Source organism: Perognathus longimembris, chromosome 11 (genome assembly GCF_023159225.1).
Source record: "Perognathus longimembris pacificus isolate PPM17 chromosome 11, ASM2315922v1, whole genome shotgun sequence".
NCBI lineage: Eukaryota > Metazoa > Chordata > Mammalia > Rodentia > Heteromyidae > Perognathus > Perognathus longimembris.
In genome coordinates, this window is record NC_063171.1 from 20,109,009 (window position 1) to 20,125,420 (window position 16,412).

The 16,412-nt window shown below is 43.8% G+C and overlaps 1 protein-coding gene across 1 annotated transcript; it reads left to right on the forward strand.

Moving 5' to 3' along the window:
* The first annotated feature begins 987 nt into the window (after positions 1 to 987).
* Rgs16 (regulator of G protein signaling 16) lies at positions 988 to 5,941 on the forward strand. Its single transcript, XM_048357622.1, has 5 exons — positions 988 to 1,151; positions 1,913 to 2,023; positions 2,758 to 2,822; positions 3,106 to 3,272; positions 4,147 to 5,941. Exons 1-5 carry the CDS (start codon positions 1,108 to 1,110, stop codon positions 4,366 to 4,368), a joined length of 609 nt encoding a protein of 202 aa, XP_048213579.1. The 5' UTR covers positions 988 to 1,107; the 3' UTR covers positions 4,369 to 5,941.
* The last annotated feature ends 10,471 nt before the right edge of the window (positions 5,942 to 16,412 follow it).

Genomic DNA, 16,412 nt, shown 5'->3' on the forward strand with positions numbered 1-16,412 from the left:
CCCTCTTGCTTTAATAGAAGACACCTCCGAACGACCAGCTGAGCTGCAGAGCACCCCCCTCCAGGTGATCTGGGGTCTCTGCTAAGGGCATTCTCTTTCCCCCTTGCTAGGCCCTGCCGCCTTTCTTCTGTCACAGTTCTGAGAACTTTGCCCCAGCAAACCTCTTGCATGGATGTCTCCACTTTGGTCTGTATCGTGGGGAACTGTAATTAAGCTACAGGGACGGTAGTATTTCTGGAAGGGACAAGAGGAAAAGGTTGGTTATAGTCACAGCTGAATTCTGGCCCCAGCATTTTGAACGAAGTGAATTTCAGTCTGTAAAGATGTCTGAAACATAGTAGCTGTTCAATAAAAGTAGCTGTTCAATGGCCCCCTCCCATATATCTTCTATTTCCAACTCTGATGTTGAGTAAGATCCGACCTCGGTTTCCCGTTCTCGTTTTTTTTTATTTCATCTATAAAATAAACAGAGCTTACTCAGCCCTTCCCCCCGTCCCCCATCTCCCAGGCCATCCTGAGAACAGCTCAGTACACTCAGGATGCAGTTCTGTCCGGGCTGCACCCTCTGCTCCTGCCCTTGGAGACTCGGGGAGGCTCGGGCTTCCCTGCGAGACAGCCTCCCACAGAACCCTCCTGAAACCGCCGGCTGCCTCCGCTGCTCTGCATTTACTAGAGGTCGGAGGGTTTTTCCCCTGACAAGTTGGGTGTGCGCCCCTCATCCTCGCGCCTTTCCTCGGTTTCTGGCTTCCCACGCCTGTGTGCTCCAGGGACGGCAGGAGGGTGTAGGGGGCCGGGGCGGAGGGCTGAGCGGGTGCGGGGCAGCCCATCCGCCGGCGCCCCGTGCGCCGGCTGCTTGCCAGCGGCCGGGCTCGTCTCCGCCCTCGCAGAACCTAGCCCCGCTCTTTGATTGGCCGGCTCCTTCTGGTCCCGCCCACCCCCGAGGATATAAAAGCCTCGGACTCAGACCTGACCGATGCAAGCAGACAGTTGAACCAAACCCGCGCCTGTTGGCACTTGCTGCATTCGCTTTCCTGTCTTCTTGCGCTCGCGGACCCTCTGGAGCCCGCCAGCTTCCTATTCAAGACGTATTGCCCCTCGCCCGCCACCATGTGCCGCACACTAGCTGCCTTCCCCACCACCTGCCTGGAGAGGTAAGACAAATGTATCCAGCTGCCCTCTAGGAAAATGTCCAAGACCCATCAAACTCTTAGGGAGTGGAGTGGGCGAGCTGGAAGACTTGGATGGGCCACAGAGTGGTGAGCTAGGGACTTGAGTTGGCACTTTAATTCCAGGATCAGGAAGAAGTGGAAAGCAAAGGGAAACCTAACCACACGAGCATCTCTAAGCAGAACTGAGGCTGCCTCAATTTCTTAAGCTCTTGGCTTCCATCCCACAGCTCAGGACTAGGCGCATGGTCTCTTTTGCTCCTGGAAAGGCAGAGATCTTTCTCCACTATCTCATGGGAGAGAAATATGAAAACTTCCTCGGGAGCTAGCTATTCAGCAGCTTCCTGCATTAGTGGAGCTGGCAGCTAGGAAGGAAAAAGTAAATATGAAAGCAGGAATCAATCTCCATACAGTTCCAGAAATACCCAACAAGCCTGGAAGTTGAGCTTCTTTTTGTTCAACAGGCACAGGACATATTAGTGACTTTAGAAGGAAAAATCTTACTTATGCAGTTATGTAGACCCACATAGGTGTATGGAGGCAAGCCCAGACATTGCTTTTGTTACTTTGGGCTTGATGGCCCTAATGAAAAAGGGCATAGTCTGGACCCTGGTAACAGCCAAGTGTTCTCTTGAGCTCTTGAGGCTGAAATTTAGGTGCTAGAGTCCTTTGGGGATCCTGCCAACCTCCCTGTGCTGGCTGAAAAAATAATCCATTTTCATGTCCCTGATTTATTTGTGTTCCAGAGCCAAAGAGTTCAAGACACGACTGGGGATCTTCCTTCACAAATCAGAGCTGGGCTCTGACACCGGGAGTCTTGGCAAGTTCGACTGGGGCAGTAAACACAGCAAAGAAAGGTAAGTCCTGCCATCAAGCCCACCTGCCCCAGAGGAGAGGGAGCCTGAGGAGTAAAATACAAGGAGAAACTAGGATGTGCTATAGTACACCTGGGCAGCCCCTCCCTGGAGAGTTTAGCAGGGCTTGTTATCCTGATAGGGCTGTCGGTTTCAGGGGTGAACTGATAGGTTGTTCCAGGTCTCAAGCCTACCAGCAGGTGACTACATGTAGGATGAGGATGTCCAGTCATCAGACTCTCCCACCTGGACATGTCACTGAACATATATCCAGCCCTGAGATAGGGGCCAAGACCTTTTGATATAGTTGCTAATGACCCTACTTCCATTACCACACCTTGCCTAGAAGCCCTTTATTCTAGGTGCTGTGCTAGGCTCTGGGGTAATAAGTAAATATAATCTGTCTGAGGTCTTTATTTCCTTGGAGGAGATGAACCACCTCCCCACCAAAGAAAATTCTAAGTTTTGAGAGTTCTGGGAATAGAAGCAATTTTGGACAGAGAGGAAACAGCCTTAGAGATACTGACTGAGCATTATAAGGTCCCTGACTGGTTCCTGGTTGCGGAACTCTCCTCTTTAGAACACTCTGACTCCAGTGGAGTTTGAGGGTTAGCTAGTTTTGACAATTACTGAACAAGCCTTCATGTGAATTCTGCATCTTCCTGTCAGTTCTGACTAGGATTTTTTTCATGCTTACTTGTCTAGATTTTAAAATCTTGTTTGTGTTCTTTCTCTAGCAAAAGCTTCTCAGAAGATGTGCTGGGATGGAAAGAATCCTTCGACTTGTTGCTGAGCAGTAAAAGTAAGTCGGAGCCTGTTTTGTCTGTCTGTGGATGGCACGTGTGCACTCATGTGCTTTGGAGTCAGTCCGAGGGGTGTTGAAAACATGGGGAAATAATAGTAGTAAGAAGAAGAATATGGATCCCCTAGTGTGCCAGCCTGTATTCAAAATACAAAGGCAGGCCCTTGTTCAGGAAAATTACATTCTAAAAATAGAGCCATTAACTACAATTGCTGTCTTTTCTTTCTCTGTTCCTGCTGTTCCCCAGTCTGACCTGTCTCCTCTTCTCTCCTCTCTACTACAGATGGAGTGGCTGCCTTCCACACTTTCCTGAAGACAGAGTTCAGCGAGGAGAACCTCGAGTTCTGGCTAGCCTGTGAGGAGTTCAAGAAGATCCGATCAGCTGCCAAGCTGAGCTCCAGGGCTCAACGCATCTTTGATGAGTTCATTCGCAGTGAAGCCCCTAAAGAGGTCAGTATCCAAACAATCTCCATCGTACATAGCTGCTCCTGCCTCATTGAGAATCATAGATAGCTGGGGCCAGTAGGTGAGAGGCTAGGTTCTTTGTCACAGGAGGAATGGTCTTCTGTGGCCAAAGACTAGGCTCTGTGCTGCTTGATGCTATCACCTCTGACTTCTCACAGGGCAGGATGGTATGTCAGGTGGTTATGGCTTCTCTGTATCCAACTTGGAAGATCAGTTCTTTTAAGAGCCTTGTCAATGGGGGAAACAAAATCATGACAGGAGCCTTGTGTCGCTGAGTTTAGAAGTTCAGCCTTCCTCTGCTTGGTGTCTTCATTAGATAAAGAATGTGGAGCCACCTGCTGGACAGATTGCAGTCCTGCTTTACTTTTGCGTCTTATTTTATAGTTTGCTTTTTTGACCTCTTTTATTTATTCTGTGATTTTCCATAAAGATTTTAGTGAGCACCAATGACACATAAGACATTGTTATAGTCTCAGGTATAGAAATAAACAAACAAAACCCCTTCTTTAATAGAACATATCTTCTAGTGGGAGAAGATGCTAGTACCCAATTAAATATAAGAGAAGTTATGGGAAGAAGAGAGGGACCAGTGCTGGATCATGAGACAGACAATGGTGACTTGAGCCAGAGTTGCTCTAGAATTGGGTAAAAAGTGGCTGGGTTTGCATACATTCTTAATACAGCCTTGAATGAATTCTGAGAGACTGGAGGATAGCTGCTAGGGCTGATGTAGGAACAGGCCCAGGGCTGAAAGTTGCTTAGTGACTCGGTTCAGAATTTGGTGCTCTTTCCTCAGCCCCATCTGCCACTTGACCCCAAAGTCAGCCCACTCATCCTGTATTTTCTCCCTTCCCCACAGGTGAACATAGACCATGAGACCCGGGAACTGACAAGGACAAATCTGCAAGCTGCCACAGCCACCTGTTTTGATGTGGCTCAAGGGAAGACACGCACGCTGATGGAGAAGGACTCTTACCCACGCTTCCTGAAGTCCTCTGCTTACCAAGACTTGGCTTCCCAAGCCTCAGCCGCCACCACATTCACATCCAGCTGCAGCCCGGCTGAACCCTCACACACATGAGCTGCTAGGCTGTGAGGAAGCCAGTTGGAAGCGAGGTGGGGTCACCCTTCCCCGAGGCGGCTGCCCCTGCATGGAAGGCAGGCTCTGCCCTGCAAGTGCAAGAGGACAGTGAAGGGAAAGAGTTCCCAGAAGCCTGGACAAACAAGATCATCCATCCCCCTCCTCCAGATACTGTGCGAGAGGGGCTGCCACTTCCTGTGGTTAAGGGCTGACCAGGGTGGCCACGTGGGGCTCTCTGGGGGAAAAGAATGAGGTGCACAGCTAAGCACTTACTCTTCCCATGGGTGAGGAAGCATTCCAAGGTGGGAAACAGAGTGGAAAAGATGACCACATCAGCTGTTTGCCTGCAGATCAGTTGACTTTGATGGAATCCTCTTTTCCTAATTCCCAGATAGGGCCCGGAAGGAACTGAAGTTATAGAATCTTTGCGTTCTGCCCTCCTCACCTGTCCCAGGTCACTCTAGTGTCCCTGAGCTTCGGCTTCTTAACACTCTACTGTGTCCATCTTCAAGGTCAGCGAGTCAATGTGATTTCTTGCCCAGGAGGAGATTTGTATACCTCAAAAGCTGGCCTGGAGCCCCTCTCCAGGTCAGGAGTGAGTTCTGAATGAGAAATGAGTGCTCCTGGGACCCCGGTTTGGGTGCTTTGGGGGCGGGGGCTCTTACAGCTGGCTCCTGACCCTGAGTGTGTAGCACGATCCACTTAAACCAGAGTCTATTGAAGGGCCTTGCTGAGTTCTTTCCTGCCCTTGCAGGTGGGCTGAGGGAGGAGGGGGGTGGGAGGCCTCAGGCAGCTACTCCACTTCTCATGCCAACCAGTGTGGAATGAGGGAGAAAGGGATCCTAAGAAACAAATCTCTTGCAGAGCCCGGAAATTCTCCTGAAAGCAAGGAAAAAAGAGATGCCCAGGGTAGAAGGAATGCCTGTGTTTCTTTCCTGATACACACTGGAGGGTTGGGAGTGATGGGGACAGGGGACCACACTAACCCTGGGACAGAAGACAGAAGCTGGGAGGGAAGTTGGGGACAGCGCTGCTTGGAAGAGTATCATCTGGGAGGAAGTTAGACTACCTGTCACCCCAGGGCCTCACTGAACAAACCTTGTGGCCAAGACTTCCTGTACTGAGCCCAGGATAGGGAGATGAGTTTGCCAGGCAGCCCAATAACCCCTTCCCCCTGGGGTGGGGGTGGGGGTGCTCAGGATAACACTGTTCTCTCTGCACTTGAGCTGCTCCAGGAGGAAATTATTTAAGTACTATTGGTATTGTGTTGATTGTCATATTTTTTGTTGTTACTTCTGTTGCTGATATTATTTATTACCGCAATTTGTTTGCCTCGACTGGAGAATTTCAGCAGGAGTTGCTGCCTGCCTGTCCCCCTTTCTCCACCAGACTCTACCTCTGCATGTGTTAGGAAAACCACTGAGGAATGTCTGGAACGCCTCACTGTTTTAATATTTATTTATTGTTGACAAAGGGAGCTGGATTCCTTGATATGAATGATGTATGCAATCCCCAATGTTCCTGTTTCAGCATGTTATATTCTTATAAAATAAATAAAAAAACCCAAATGCAACCTCGTTCTCTAAGTACTGTGTGGTGAAGTGAAAGGAGGGGTATGGGGGGGCTGTGGAGGTGCTGGCATTTGGGGAGCCTGTAGGACAAGTGGGTGGGCTCCTATTGTAGGTGTAGGCTCACATACAAGCACTCTGTTCACTTGGTAGCAGGCAGAGCCAGAGGAAAGGAGATCAGTAACTTCCTTTATTTATATATTTTTGTTATTTATTTATTTATTTATTTAGGCTAGTCCTGGGTCTTGGACTTAGGGTTTGAGCACTGGCCCTGGCTTCTTTTTACTTAAGGCTAGCACTCTGCCACTTGAGCCACAGCGCCACTTCTGGCCGTTTTCTTTTTTTTTTTTTTTCTTTCTCAAATTTTTATTATCAAACTGACGTACAGAGTGGTTACAGTATCATACGTTGGGCATTGGATACATTTCTTGTACTGTTTGTTGCCTTGTCCCTCATGCCTCCCTCCCTCCCCCCCTTTCCCTCCCCCCCCAGGTGTTCAGTTCACTTACGCCAAAGAGTTTTGCAAGTATTGCTTTTGTAGTTATTTCTCTTTTTTTACCCTGTGTCTCTCGAATATGGTATTCCCTTTGAATTTCCTACTTCCAATACCAGTAAACACGGTTTCCAATATACTCAGATAAGATTACAGAGATAGTGTAGGTACAAAGATAGGAAGGTGATACAAAACATCATCAATAATAGAAACTACACATACACATAGGACGTTGAAAGTAGTTACAACTGTGATATATCACTTGTTTCCATAACATGGAGTTCATTTCACTTAGCATCATCTTATGTGTTTCTAAGGGTATAGCTATTGGGCCTTGTGATGCTCTGCTATGGCTTGCCTAAACCTGTACTAATTATTCCCAATAAGGGAGGCCATAGAGTCCACGTTTCTTTGGGTCTGGCTCACTTCACTTAGTATAACTTTTTCCAAGTCCTTCCATTTCCTTACAAATGGAACAATGTCATTCTTTCTGATAGAGGCATAAAATTCCATTGTGTAAATGTACCACATTTTCCTGATCCATTCATCTATGGAGGGGCATCTGGGTTGGTTCCAGCTTCTCGCTATGACAAATTGTGCTGCGATGAACATTGTTGTGCTGGTGGCATTACTGTGATTTTGTTTGTGGGCTTTTGGATAGATACCCAACAGTGGGGCTGCTGGGTCATAGGGGAGTTCTATATTGAGCCTTCTGAGGAATCTCCATACTGCTTGCCAGAGTGGCTGAACCAGTTTACATTCCCACCAACAATGAAGTAGGGTTCCCTTTTGGCCACATCCCCTCCAACAATTGTTATTATTAGTTTTCTTGATATATGACATTCTTGCTGGGGTGAGATGGAATCTCAATGTTGTTTTGATTTGCATTTCCTTTATGGCCAGTGATGGCCGTTTTCTATCTATGTGGTGCTGGGGAAATCGAACCCAGAGCTTCATGTATACAAGGCAAGCACTCTTGCCACTAGGCCATATTCCCAGGCCTCGGTAACTTCCTCTAGCTGAGGGCAATCATCCTGAATTGGGCCATCCTGTGGATTGAACTGACCACCATCACTTCATAGCAGGCGGCATTTCTTTGCCTATCTAGGATTCAGTGCAGGCCATTCCCAACCCTGCTTGTAGCACCATGTGGGCTGGTGAGTACCACTCGGATATGTACCTGGACCTCATCAGAGAGGTGTTAGTCAGCTTTCTATCTCTTATAGAGCATCAGGGAAAATCAGCTTAGACTTTGGCCTCAGATCCAGTGGTTTTGGTCTGCCGGCACTTGGCTGTGTTGCCAGACACAGTGGTGAGGCAGAGCCTCATGAATGAGGTGAGCAAGGCTGGAAGTGGAGATAGAGGAATTGGCCAAGGACACGTGCAGGGGACTGACCAGGGACCAGTTCCCTGGAGCTAGGTTGCCTTCTCTTTTCTCTTTTCCCTCCCTCCCTCCCTCCCTCCCTCCCTCCCTCCCTCCCTCCCTCCCTCCCTCCCTCCCTCCCTCCCTCCCTCCTCCCTCTCTTTCTCTCTCCTTCCCTGTTTCTCTCTCTCCCTCTTTCTCTTTCTTTCTTCCTTTTTCCTTTCTTCTCTTTATTTTCTTTTTTTCTTTCCCTCCCTCCCCCACCCCTCCCTCCCCCTTCCTCCTTCCTTCCTTCCTTCCTTCCTTCCTTCCTTCCTTCCTTCCTTCTTTCCGTCCTTCCTTTCCTTCTCTCTTCATGCTGTTCCTTGAACTCAGGGTCTGAGTGCTGTCCCTGAGCCTTTTTGCTCAAGGCTAGTGCTCTACCCCTTGAGCCACAGCTCTACTTCTAGCTTTTTGCTGGTTAATTGGAGATAAGAGTCTCCCAAAGAGCCAAGTGCTGAAGGCTTACACCTATAATTCTCCCTACTCAAGAGGCTGAGATCTGAGGAGCACAGCTCAAAGCCAGCCTGGGCAGGAAAGTCCCTAAGACTCTTATCTCCAGTTAACCACCAGAAAATTGCAAGTAGAGCTGTGGCTCGAAGTGGCTAGAGCACTAGCCTTGACCAAAAGAGCTCAGAGGCAGTGCTTAGGCCTTGAGTTCAAACCCCATTACCACCATCAGCAACAACAACAAAAAATGAAGAGTCTCCCGGACTTTTCTGCCCAGGCTGGCTTTGAACTGAAACATTTAGATCTTAGTTTCTTGGGTAGTTAAGATCACAGGCACGAGCCTGAGATTCTGTCACCTTCCAATGGTGTAGAAAATTATAAGCCTATCTGTGGAATAACCCACTGATGCAATCAGACCCCTCATGATCTCCAGTTACCTCCTGGAGGACCCACTTGTGAACTTTTGTATTCTAGACTATCTTCAACACATGACACACCCAGAGCCAAACTATAGCTTCAGCTTTTACCATGTTCAATTTGTAACTTCCATTTAAACCTGAGGAGTTACTATTGTTTTATAATATCATAATATGTCTGAGGTGAAGTACCAGAGCTGTGGTGTAACTTTTCCACAGGCTAAGGGCATGTTAAGGTTGAGTTGGGCCTAAAAGAATTTGGGAGAAGGTTTGTAAGGAGTCAAATCTGCTGCATCTTGGTCTACTTGCCTTAGGAAGTTACATGAGACAAGGTATAAAATGAATGTAATCAGAATGCACCTTTTCCAGAGCATATTGAATGAAAGCAGAGCATTTGGTGCACTCTGGAGACTCCGTGCATATTAGCTATTATTATTATCTGGTTCCCAGTCCGTAGCACAGAGCCTTCTACACAGAAGGGTTAGTTACTATAGTTTATTGGGCTTTAAAAAAATTAAATTCCATATCAAATTTTCTTTCTAGCAAAACGGATTCAGTAGTTTGATGAATAGAACACTCTAGAATTTCAGAGGAGGAAATGTATGGTGGGAGGTATGGAAATCACTCACACCCAGGTCAGCTGGTGCTGTTCGCAAGTGCCAGATGGTGCTTCCACAGTGTGGAAGGCCAGCTCATCTCCCACTCTCTGCTGCCTCTTGGTGGCCATGCTTGATGATGGCAGCTTTTCTCTAGGCATTGCTTGACTTTTAACATTTAAAAGTCTGGTTTCTTCCTTCGGAATTATATCTAAGGGCCATAATTTGTTTCACTGTAGTTTTTCCTCTTAATTCATTAAAAAAATTCTGTGCAGCCTTTAAAATATTTTTGAGGTAAAATGTGGCTGGAATGTTTGTGATAATATTCATTCACAGTGTCCAGAAATACTGATAGTTTGGAGGCAGCAGAAGGGTTTTATGGGAGATGAAGATAACAAAATTCAGTTTCTTCCTATGAGCTTAATTTGCTCATTTATTTTGTAGAAGAAAATACTATAATAAAAAGTCTTTATTGAAAATTTTCAAAATTTTGGTGGCACTGACTCAAATTATATTTTATGTCAGTGATCCTATCTTGTCAGTACAGTTTCTGGGTAGCAATGATTTTGAAATTTAAGGATAAGGAAATGGGAAGGGATTAGGGGCAACATGGGACTCATTCTTTTTCCCCAAATCACAAAAGACAGAGTGTTTGGATCTAAGTGAGAAAGGGTCCAAAGTCTTATTTCATGGCTCCCTTGTGGCTGTGCTGGCTGTACTTTTTTTTTTTATTAATATCTTAATATCCCATCCTGCATTTATTAATATCCCATCAGAGTATAAATCAGTAATATAATTTTCACTGTGGTGTTCTGCAGTTTATAAATTCTAAAAAGAGCAATAGAATGCATCATAATCTTCACATTTTCCTAGTTTCTGAATAAATAAACAGATATAGCCAGCAGATGCTTATCTATTTTTGCATAAAAGGTAAAAGCCTTATAAGAAAATTAGGTTATTTCTACTTGCTTTTTTCTAAGACTAGATCCTTTGCATATTTGTTTTGTTTTTTTTTTTTTTGGCCAGTCCTGGGCCTTGGACTCCGGGCCTGAGCACTGTCCCTGGCTTCTTCCCGCTCAAGGCTAGCACTCCGCCACTTGAGCCACAGCGCTGCTTCTGGCCGTTTTCTGTATATGTGGTGCTGGGGAATCGAACCTAGGGCCTCGTGTATCCGAGGCAGGCACTCTTGCCACTAGGCTATATCCCCAGCCCAATCCTTTGCATATTTGAGAGGAAGAAATTAAGTATAACTAAGACTTAAGCACCTGTCAAGCTGTTTCAAAAGAGTTTTCTTTTCTTTTTTCTGTTCCTGGTATTTTTCTTTCTGTCTGTCTTTTTTTTTTTAAGTTTTTATTATAAAACTGATGTACAGAGAGGTTACAGTTTCATACGTTAGGCATTGGATACATTTCTTGTACTGTTTGTTACCTTGTCCCTCATACCCCCCCTGCCCCCTCCCCCTTTCCCCCCCTGAGGTGTTCAGTTCGCTTACACCATACAGTTTTGCAAGTATTGCTTTTGTTGTTGTTTGTCTTAATTTACCCTTTGTCTCTCAATTTTGGTATTTCCTCTCAATTTCCTAATTCTAATACCAGTATACACGGTTTCCAATGGCTGTACTTTGAAGACCAGTTTTCTATGGTGTTTGATTTTGAATCCCTGAAAGAACTGGGTTTGACTTGTAGAGAAACATTTTCATCCAGCTTTTTTAGTTTGCTCCCTTTGACTTCCTAAGTCATTTTGAGTTCTTGTGGATTTAGTGCTTACTTTTTTTCTATCTCTAAGCTTTATGCATTTTAAGGCAAAACCTTTAGTGGCTATTTTAACTGATTTCTCAAAACAGAAATGCCAGGTGAGGGAACACCACTTGCAGTTATTTATAATAGGAACATACTATTTCAAGATGGATGTGACTCATCCCTACTGGGATTGTTTCATAAAATTTTCATGGCCTTTGTGTTCTGTTCTTGTGTCTGATGTAATATGTGGTTTTCCACATCACCCTGTATTTGATGCTGTATCTTTGGGAGGTTTATATATCATTAAGCATGGAACAGCAAAGCCCAACCCAACTTTTACAACAGTACTTGTATGTACCACAGTTGCCAGTTTTGCCATCTTAGTAGACTCCAACCCAGGTGACTGTCTTTGTTAAGATACCGAATTTCTTCCCAGTAGGATTTTATGTTGCTGCTGTAAGTACAGATTGAATTTGTTAGCTCTGTAATTAGATCAAGTTATCTGACTTGTGTGGCATAATTTGTTAATAAAAGAATAATGTATAGTTAAAACATTCATTTTAATAACACATGAAGTTAGAATTATCGATATAGTTGCTATCATACCAAGAGTTCTTTGGTATACAAAGCTAAAATGAACTAAAAGTTGATTATTTTGCTTTGCTAAAAAGAAAAGGTTGTCAGAACCCATTAAGTACTGATCTCAAGTTGATCCCTGGTCACTGAATGCTTTCAGTTGGAGAAGACATTCAAATTGTTGAGGGAAATAAAAGAAAGACTGAAAACCCAGGGAAGGGGAAGGAAGGTGGGAGAAAAATGAGGGGGCGGGGAGGTAACAAGTATGGTAAGAAATGTACTCACTACCTTGCGTATGTAACTGTACCTCACCTTGACAATAAAATTAAATTTAAAAAAGACTGAAAACTTTTGTAACTAAGGTATGATCCTTAGGGTAAGAGATGGAAGGCACTTCAGTACTGGATAGTGGAGCTTTTGCTTTTTGGTTTCTTTGTTTGTTGTTGTTTTTCAGTTTTAGGGTTTAAATTCAGGTGCTTAGCTTTTTTAATTCTACCATTTGAGCCATATATTCACTTCTGGCTTTTTTTTCAAGCTTTGATTACTAACTTGAGTAATGATGTAATTCAAATTTTGAGGAAAGTGAGAAAGCAAGGATTAACTTGCGCTTGTCATTAGTTCCCACTTGAGGGATTGTTTTGTGCTGAGAGTCTAATCATTTTAGCTCATTCCATCTTGACACCTCCAAGGAAAGGTGTTGCAGACAGTGTGGTTCCATAATGTGCATTGGACTCAGAACTACACACTTCTGAATTCAACTCCAAACTTGCTGCTTATTAGCTGAGTAATCTTCAACACACTGCTCATTTGCTTAGACTTTCACCTTTTACTATGAAATGTGAATAGCAATAGTTTGGGCTTCAAAGAACTTTGTGATGACCAAATGAGAAAATTTATGAAGAGGATTTACCATAGGGCTCCATAGCAAATGCTCAAAAAAAAAATAGAAGCTACGTGGATGTGACAAATTCTGTTCTAAATATTTCACATATGAATTTCTATAATCCTCATAAAATTCCCATAAGGTGGCTACTATTACTGTTGTCCCCTCTACAAATACAGAAACCAAGTTCTGGAAAGTTTAAGCAAGTTGTCTCAATGGAGCTAGCAAGGTAGCTACATCAGTTAGCTATTACTGAATAATAGACTGTTTCAGACTATTCTCACATACAATTTCTTTTCTATTTGATTCAACTCAACCCTATTTTCTTTGTATTGAGATCCAGAAAGAAGGTTATTGATAAACTAAATGCAGGTCATTAACCAAGCTTAGAGTCAGTCTGGAGGAACTTTTTGGTTAAAGGAAGGAATGATTGAGGATTCTTCTCAATTGCAACATCTTGGGAACAGGGCACTGGAAGAAAGAAGGGAGATGGCCTTACGTTTTGTCTTGGCCTTGCTTAACCTCCCCATGTTCCCAGTTCAAGATTCCCACCCATTTGGGGGCCCTGCTATCTTCTTCTTTTGTTGACTTATCCCTTCCCTCTAGAGTCTGGACATCTGAACCCATCTTAGTGGCTGGAGTCATGTTGGGAATGATCTTTCCTCCTGCCAGGACCCATTCCTGTTGAGCATAGGCCTTTCTCTTGGGATGGTTCCCCTGGTCTGGAGGTGATCACAGTTCCTTCCTTACACTTATTCCCATTACTTAGCCCTCCTCCATGTTTTCACATCCTATCACATGTGGTTGCTTGTTTGTTTGTTTTTTCAGGAGGAACAAGTGCTAGGTACCTTTCCTCTGTGCACACTTGTTTGATATAGTAACTTGTCACAGCAAGGCAGATTTTGAACTACTAAGTTGATACCTTTCTTTTATGGGTCATGAATTTGTATGGTCTTTGATTTGACCTTGACCCAGAATTTTCCAGTTTTCTCCATTACTCATTGCATATCCTGTTCTTGTGTTAATAATAATGCAGTTTTATTATATTTGTACTTTTTATTACACATGGCCTCAAATCCTTTTTTTTTATAAGTGAGTTTTGAGAGTCATAAAAATGTCTCTAAAGGTTCTGTACTTACAGGATCCAGTCTTAAAGACTTGGGAAGGGGATATCAAAGTGAAGGAAATGATATTTGATTTTTCTAAAATAGATCCATTCAGTCTAGTCTTTTTTTTTTTAAGTAGAGCTTAGCTTTCAACATATAAAGCCACCATCTTTGGAACTATGACTTTATTATGGGAGGAGAGAAAACAAGCAAAAAATGAGAAAAATGGCTCTGGCAACTGGCAGCTACATACAGAGAGACAGTATGTATGTGCTGCTCCCATTGAACACAAACACCTCCATCTTGTCAACATCTAGGTTATGTCACCACAAAACCATGGTAGACAAAACAGACAAACTAAGGCCACTTCTTTTTTTTAAAAAACTTAATTTTATTGTCAAGATGATGTACGGACATCAGTTTGATAATAAAAATTTGAAAAGAAAGATGATGTACAGAGGGGTTACAATTACATAATAAGGTAGTGATCACATTTCTTGTCATACTTGTTACACCCTTCCTCATTTTTCTCTCACCTTCCCTCCTTCCGAGCCTGCTAGTTGTACAGTTCCTTTCCAACATATTGTCTTATGAGTATTGCTATTGCCTTGGTTCTCCCTTTATTCTTTGTCTCACCATTCTGATGTTCCCATTCCCTTCCCTAATTTGAATAAACATATATACAATACCCAGTGTACCAAAATCATATGCAGGAATAACAAGGGATAAGCCATAGGAAATTCACATAGTATATTAAAATAAAAACAGTAAAATCCTCTTGTTTCCATATCTTGGAGTTCATTTTTCTTAACCTCAGCTTATATGATCATATGTACATAACTGTTCAGCTATTGTGATCCTCTGCTAGGACTATCCTAGACATTTTTGTGTTTATTTAGTAATTGTTTGGTTTTAGAGACATGGTGTAAAGTCACTGACCAAAACATGTACAAATACCATTTGAAAAGATGTTTGCTATTTTACAGGCACGTTCTCTGCTTTTTAATTTTTCCCTCTAACATCCACATATCAGGGAGACCATGTGCCTTTGTTCTGTGTGTTCTAGCTAAGACCACTTCTTAATGGCACTGACTATGAAAGAAGTGGCTTCTGTATCACCAGGAAGATAACTGAATGACACTTCTTCTGGTGCCTGAGAGCAGACAGCTCTAGCTCCACTTTTCTTGTTTCTTTTTCTGATCCCCAGATAATAATAATTAGAGTACAAATCCTGAAATGGCTCCTAACAACACCTAACTCCTATTTTCTTGACCTCCAAATCACTTAGCAGCCCAAACCCTGTGACAAGTCTGCTGTCACATGCCATCAGATGTTTCTCTTCTTCAGAAACACTGTGGATTCTTGGGTGAATTCTTTCTTGTCTTAGCAGTGAACTTGTGTTTCACTACAGTGTGTCCATGCTCAATGGGCTGCAATACACAGGTGTCATCATGACAAAAAGGATTGGCTTTTTCCAAGACTTTTTATTATATCTTCTGTTATCTACTGCTATCTCGGCTCTAAGCTGCCATTGACTTTCAGTTGAGTTATTTAAACTCTGTCAAAAGGAAAACTTAGGACAAATTAAACTCAGCAGACTTTACTTGATCAGAGAAGGATTTGTAGGTCAGGTAGGCCACAGAATCAGAACAAGTTTAGAGAATTCCAGATAGGGCAGCATTTATGGACAGAAGGTAGAAATGAGATTTTAAAACCATTTGATTGGCTGTAGCTTGGCCTATCAGTTGTTGGCTTCCTGAAATCTACTGAAGCTTGGCTGCTCTGATTGGCTGAGGCACAGCTATTTGTTACAGTTAATGTGCAGTACACAAGGACTCAAGTACAGAGTCACCCTCAATCCCAACTTAGATTAATGCCTCCTAACTTACTTCTCAGTTGTACCTTTAATTTAAGTCTTCTTAACACAGCTCTGAAAATGGTTCTCTAAAAGTATAATGCAGATCATATCTGTTAGAAGTCTTGACCTGATAAAGCACACACCACACAATATGAGAGGGAGGCCGAGTTTCATGCCAGAGAGACAGGCAGGCTGACTCTATCAGCACAGAGAGCTGCAGTTGCCATTAAGCTAGCTAGAGGAGTAGTTTTTAGGGGAGGGAGCCTGCAAGAAGAGGAAGAGGAACTCAGGAACTGCACAGTCAACAGGATATAATTGGGAAATTTATGGTGAGGAGGTTGATGCTCATGGTCAGGACCGATCAGGAGGACCTTGAGACTCAGACAGCCAGGCAGAACAAACTGCCAGACCCCAGAAGGTCGGCTGCCAGCCAACAGCATGACTCCTCTGCTGCACTCTGGTCATCTTGATCAGTGTGAAGCTGAGTCCCTTATGCTGCTTCCCTAAGCTATTGAAAACCTCTCCCCTCACTGGCCTCCAGGTTCCTCCTTAGTCAGGCCAGGCATGTCTCTGCAGTCACACCTGTGCACTTGCCTAGGCATATGTACACATTGTTTCTGTATTTTCCTCAAGTCTTTGCTCAGATGTCAACTTCTGAACAAAGCCTTCCCAACTCCCCTGTATAAAACTGTAGTCCCCATCTGGCTATTTTAAATCCTCTTTATTCTACGATTTCCTGCACATTTCCACTGTAAAATATACTATATGGTTTACTTTTTGTTCACTGACTGGCTGCAATGAGAATGGAAGTCAGGTGTCTTTTTCTGTATCGCTCAGTGATAGAGTCTGAAACTCTAGAATAGAGCAAATACTTAACCTATTTATGCTTTGGTTTCCTCATCTGTAAGATGAGGACCAAAACAGTAGTTTTTGCAAGATTAGAGTATTTGAGTGAAT

Coding starts and splice junctions, on each gene's coding strand:
- Rgs16 (XM_048357622.1), top strand. CDS start 1,108: ATGTGCCGCACACTAGCTGCCTTCCCCACCACCTGCCTGGAGAG. Junction 1,152..1,912: donor CCCACCACCTGCCTGGAGAG/GTAAGACAAATG, acceptor TTTGTGTTCCAG/AGCCAAAGAGTTCAAGACAC. Junction 2,823..3,105: donor CTTGTTGCTGAGCAGTAAAA/GTAAGTCGGAGC, acceptor TCTCTACTACAG/ATGGAGTGGCTGCCTTCCAC.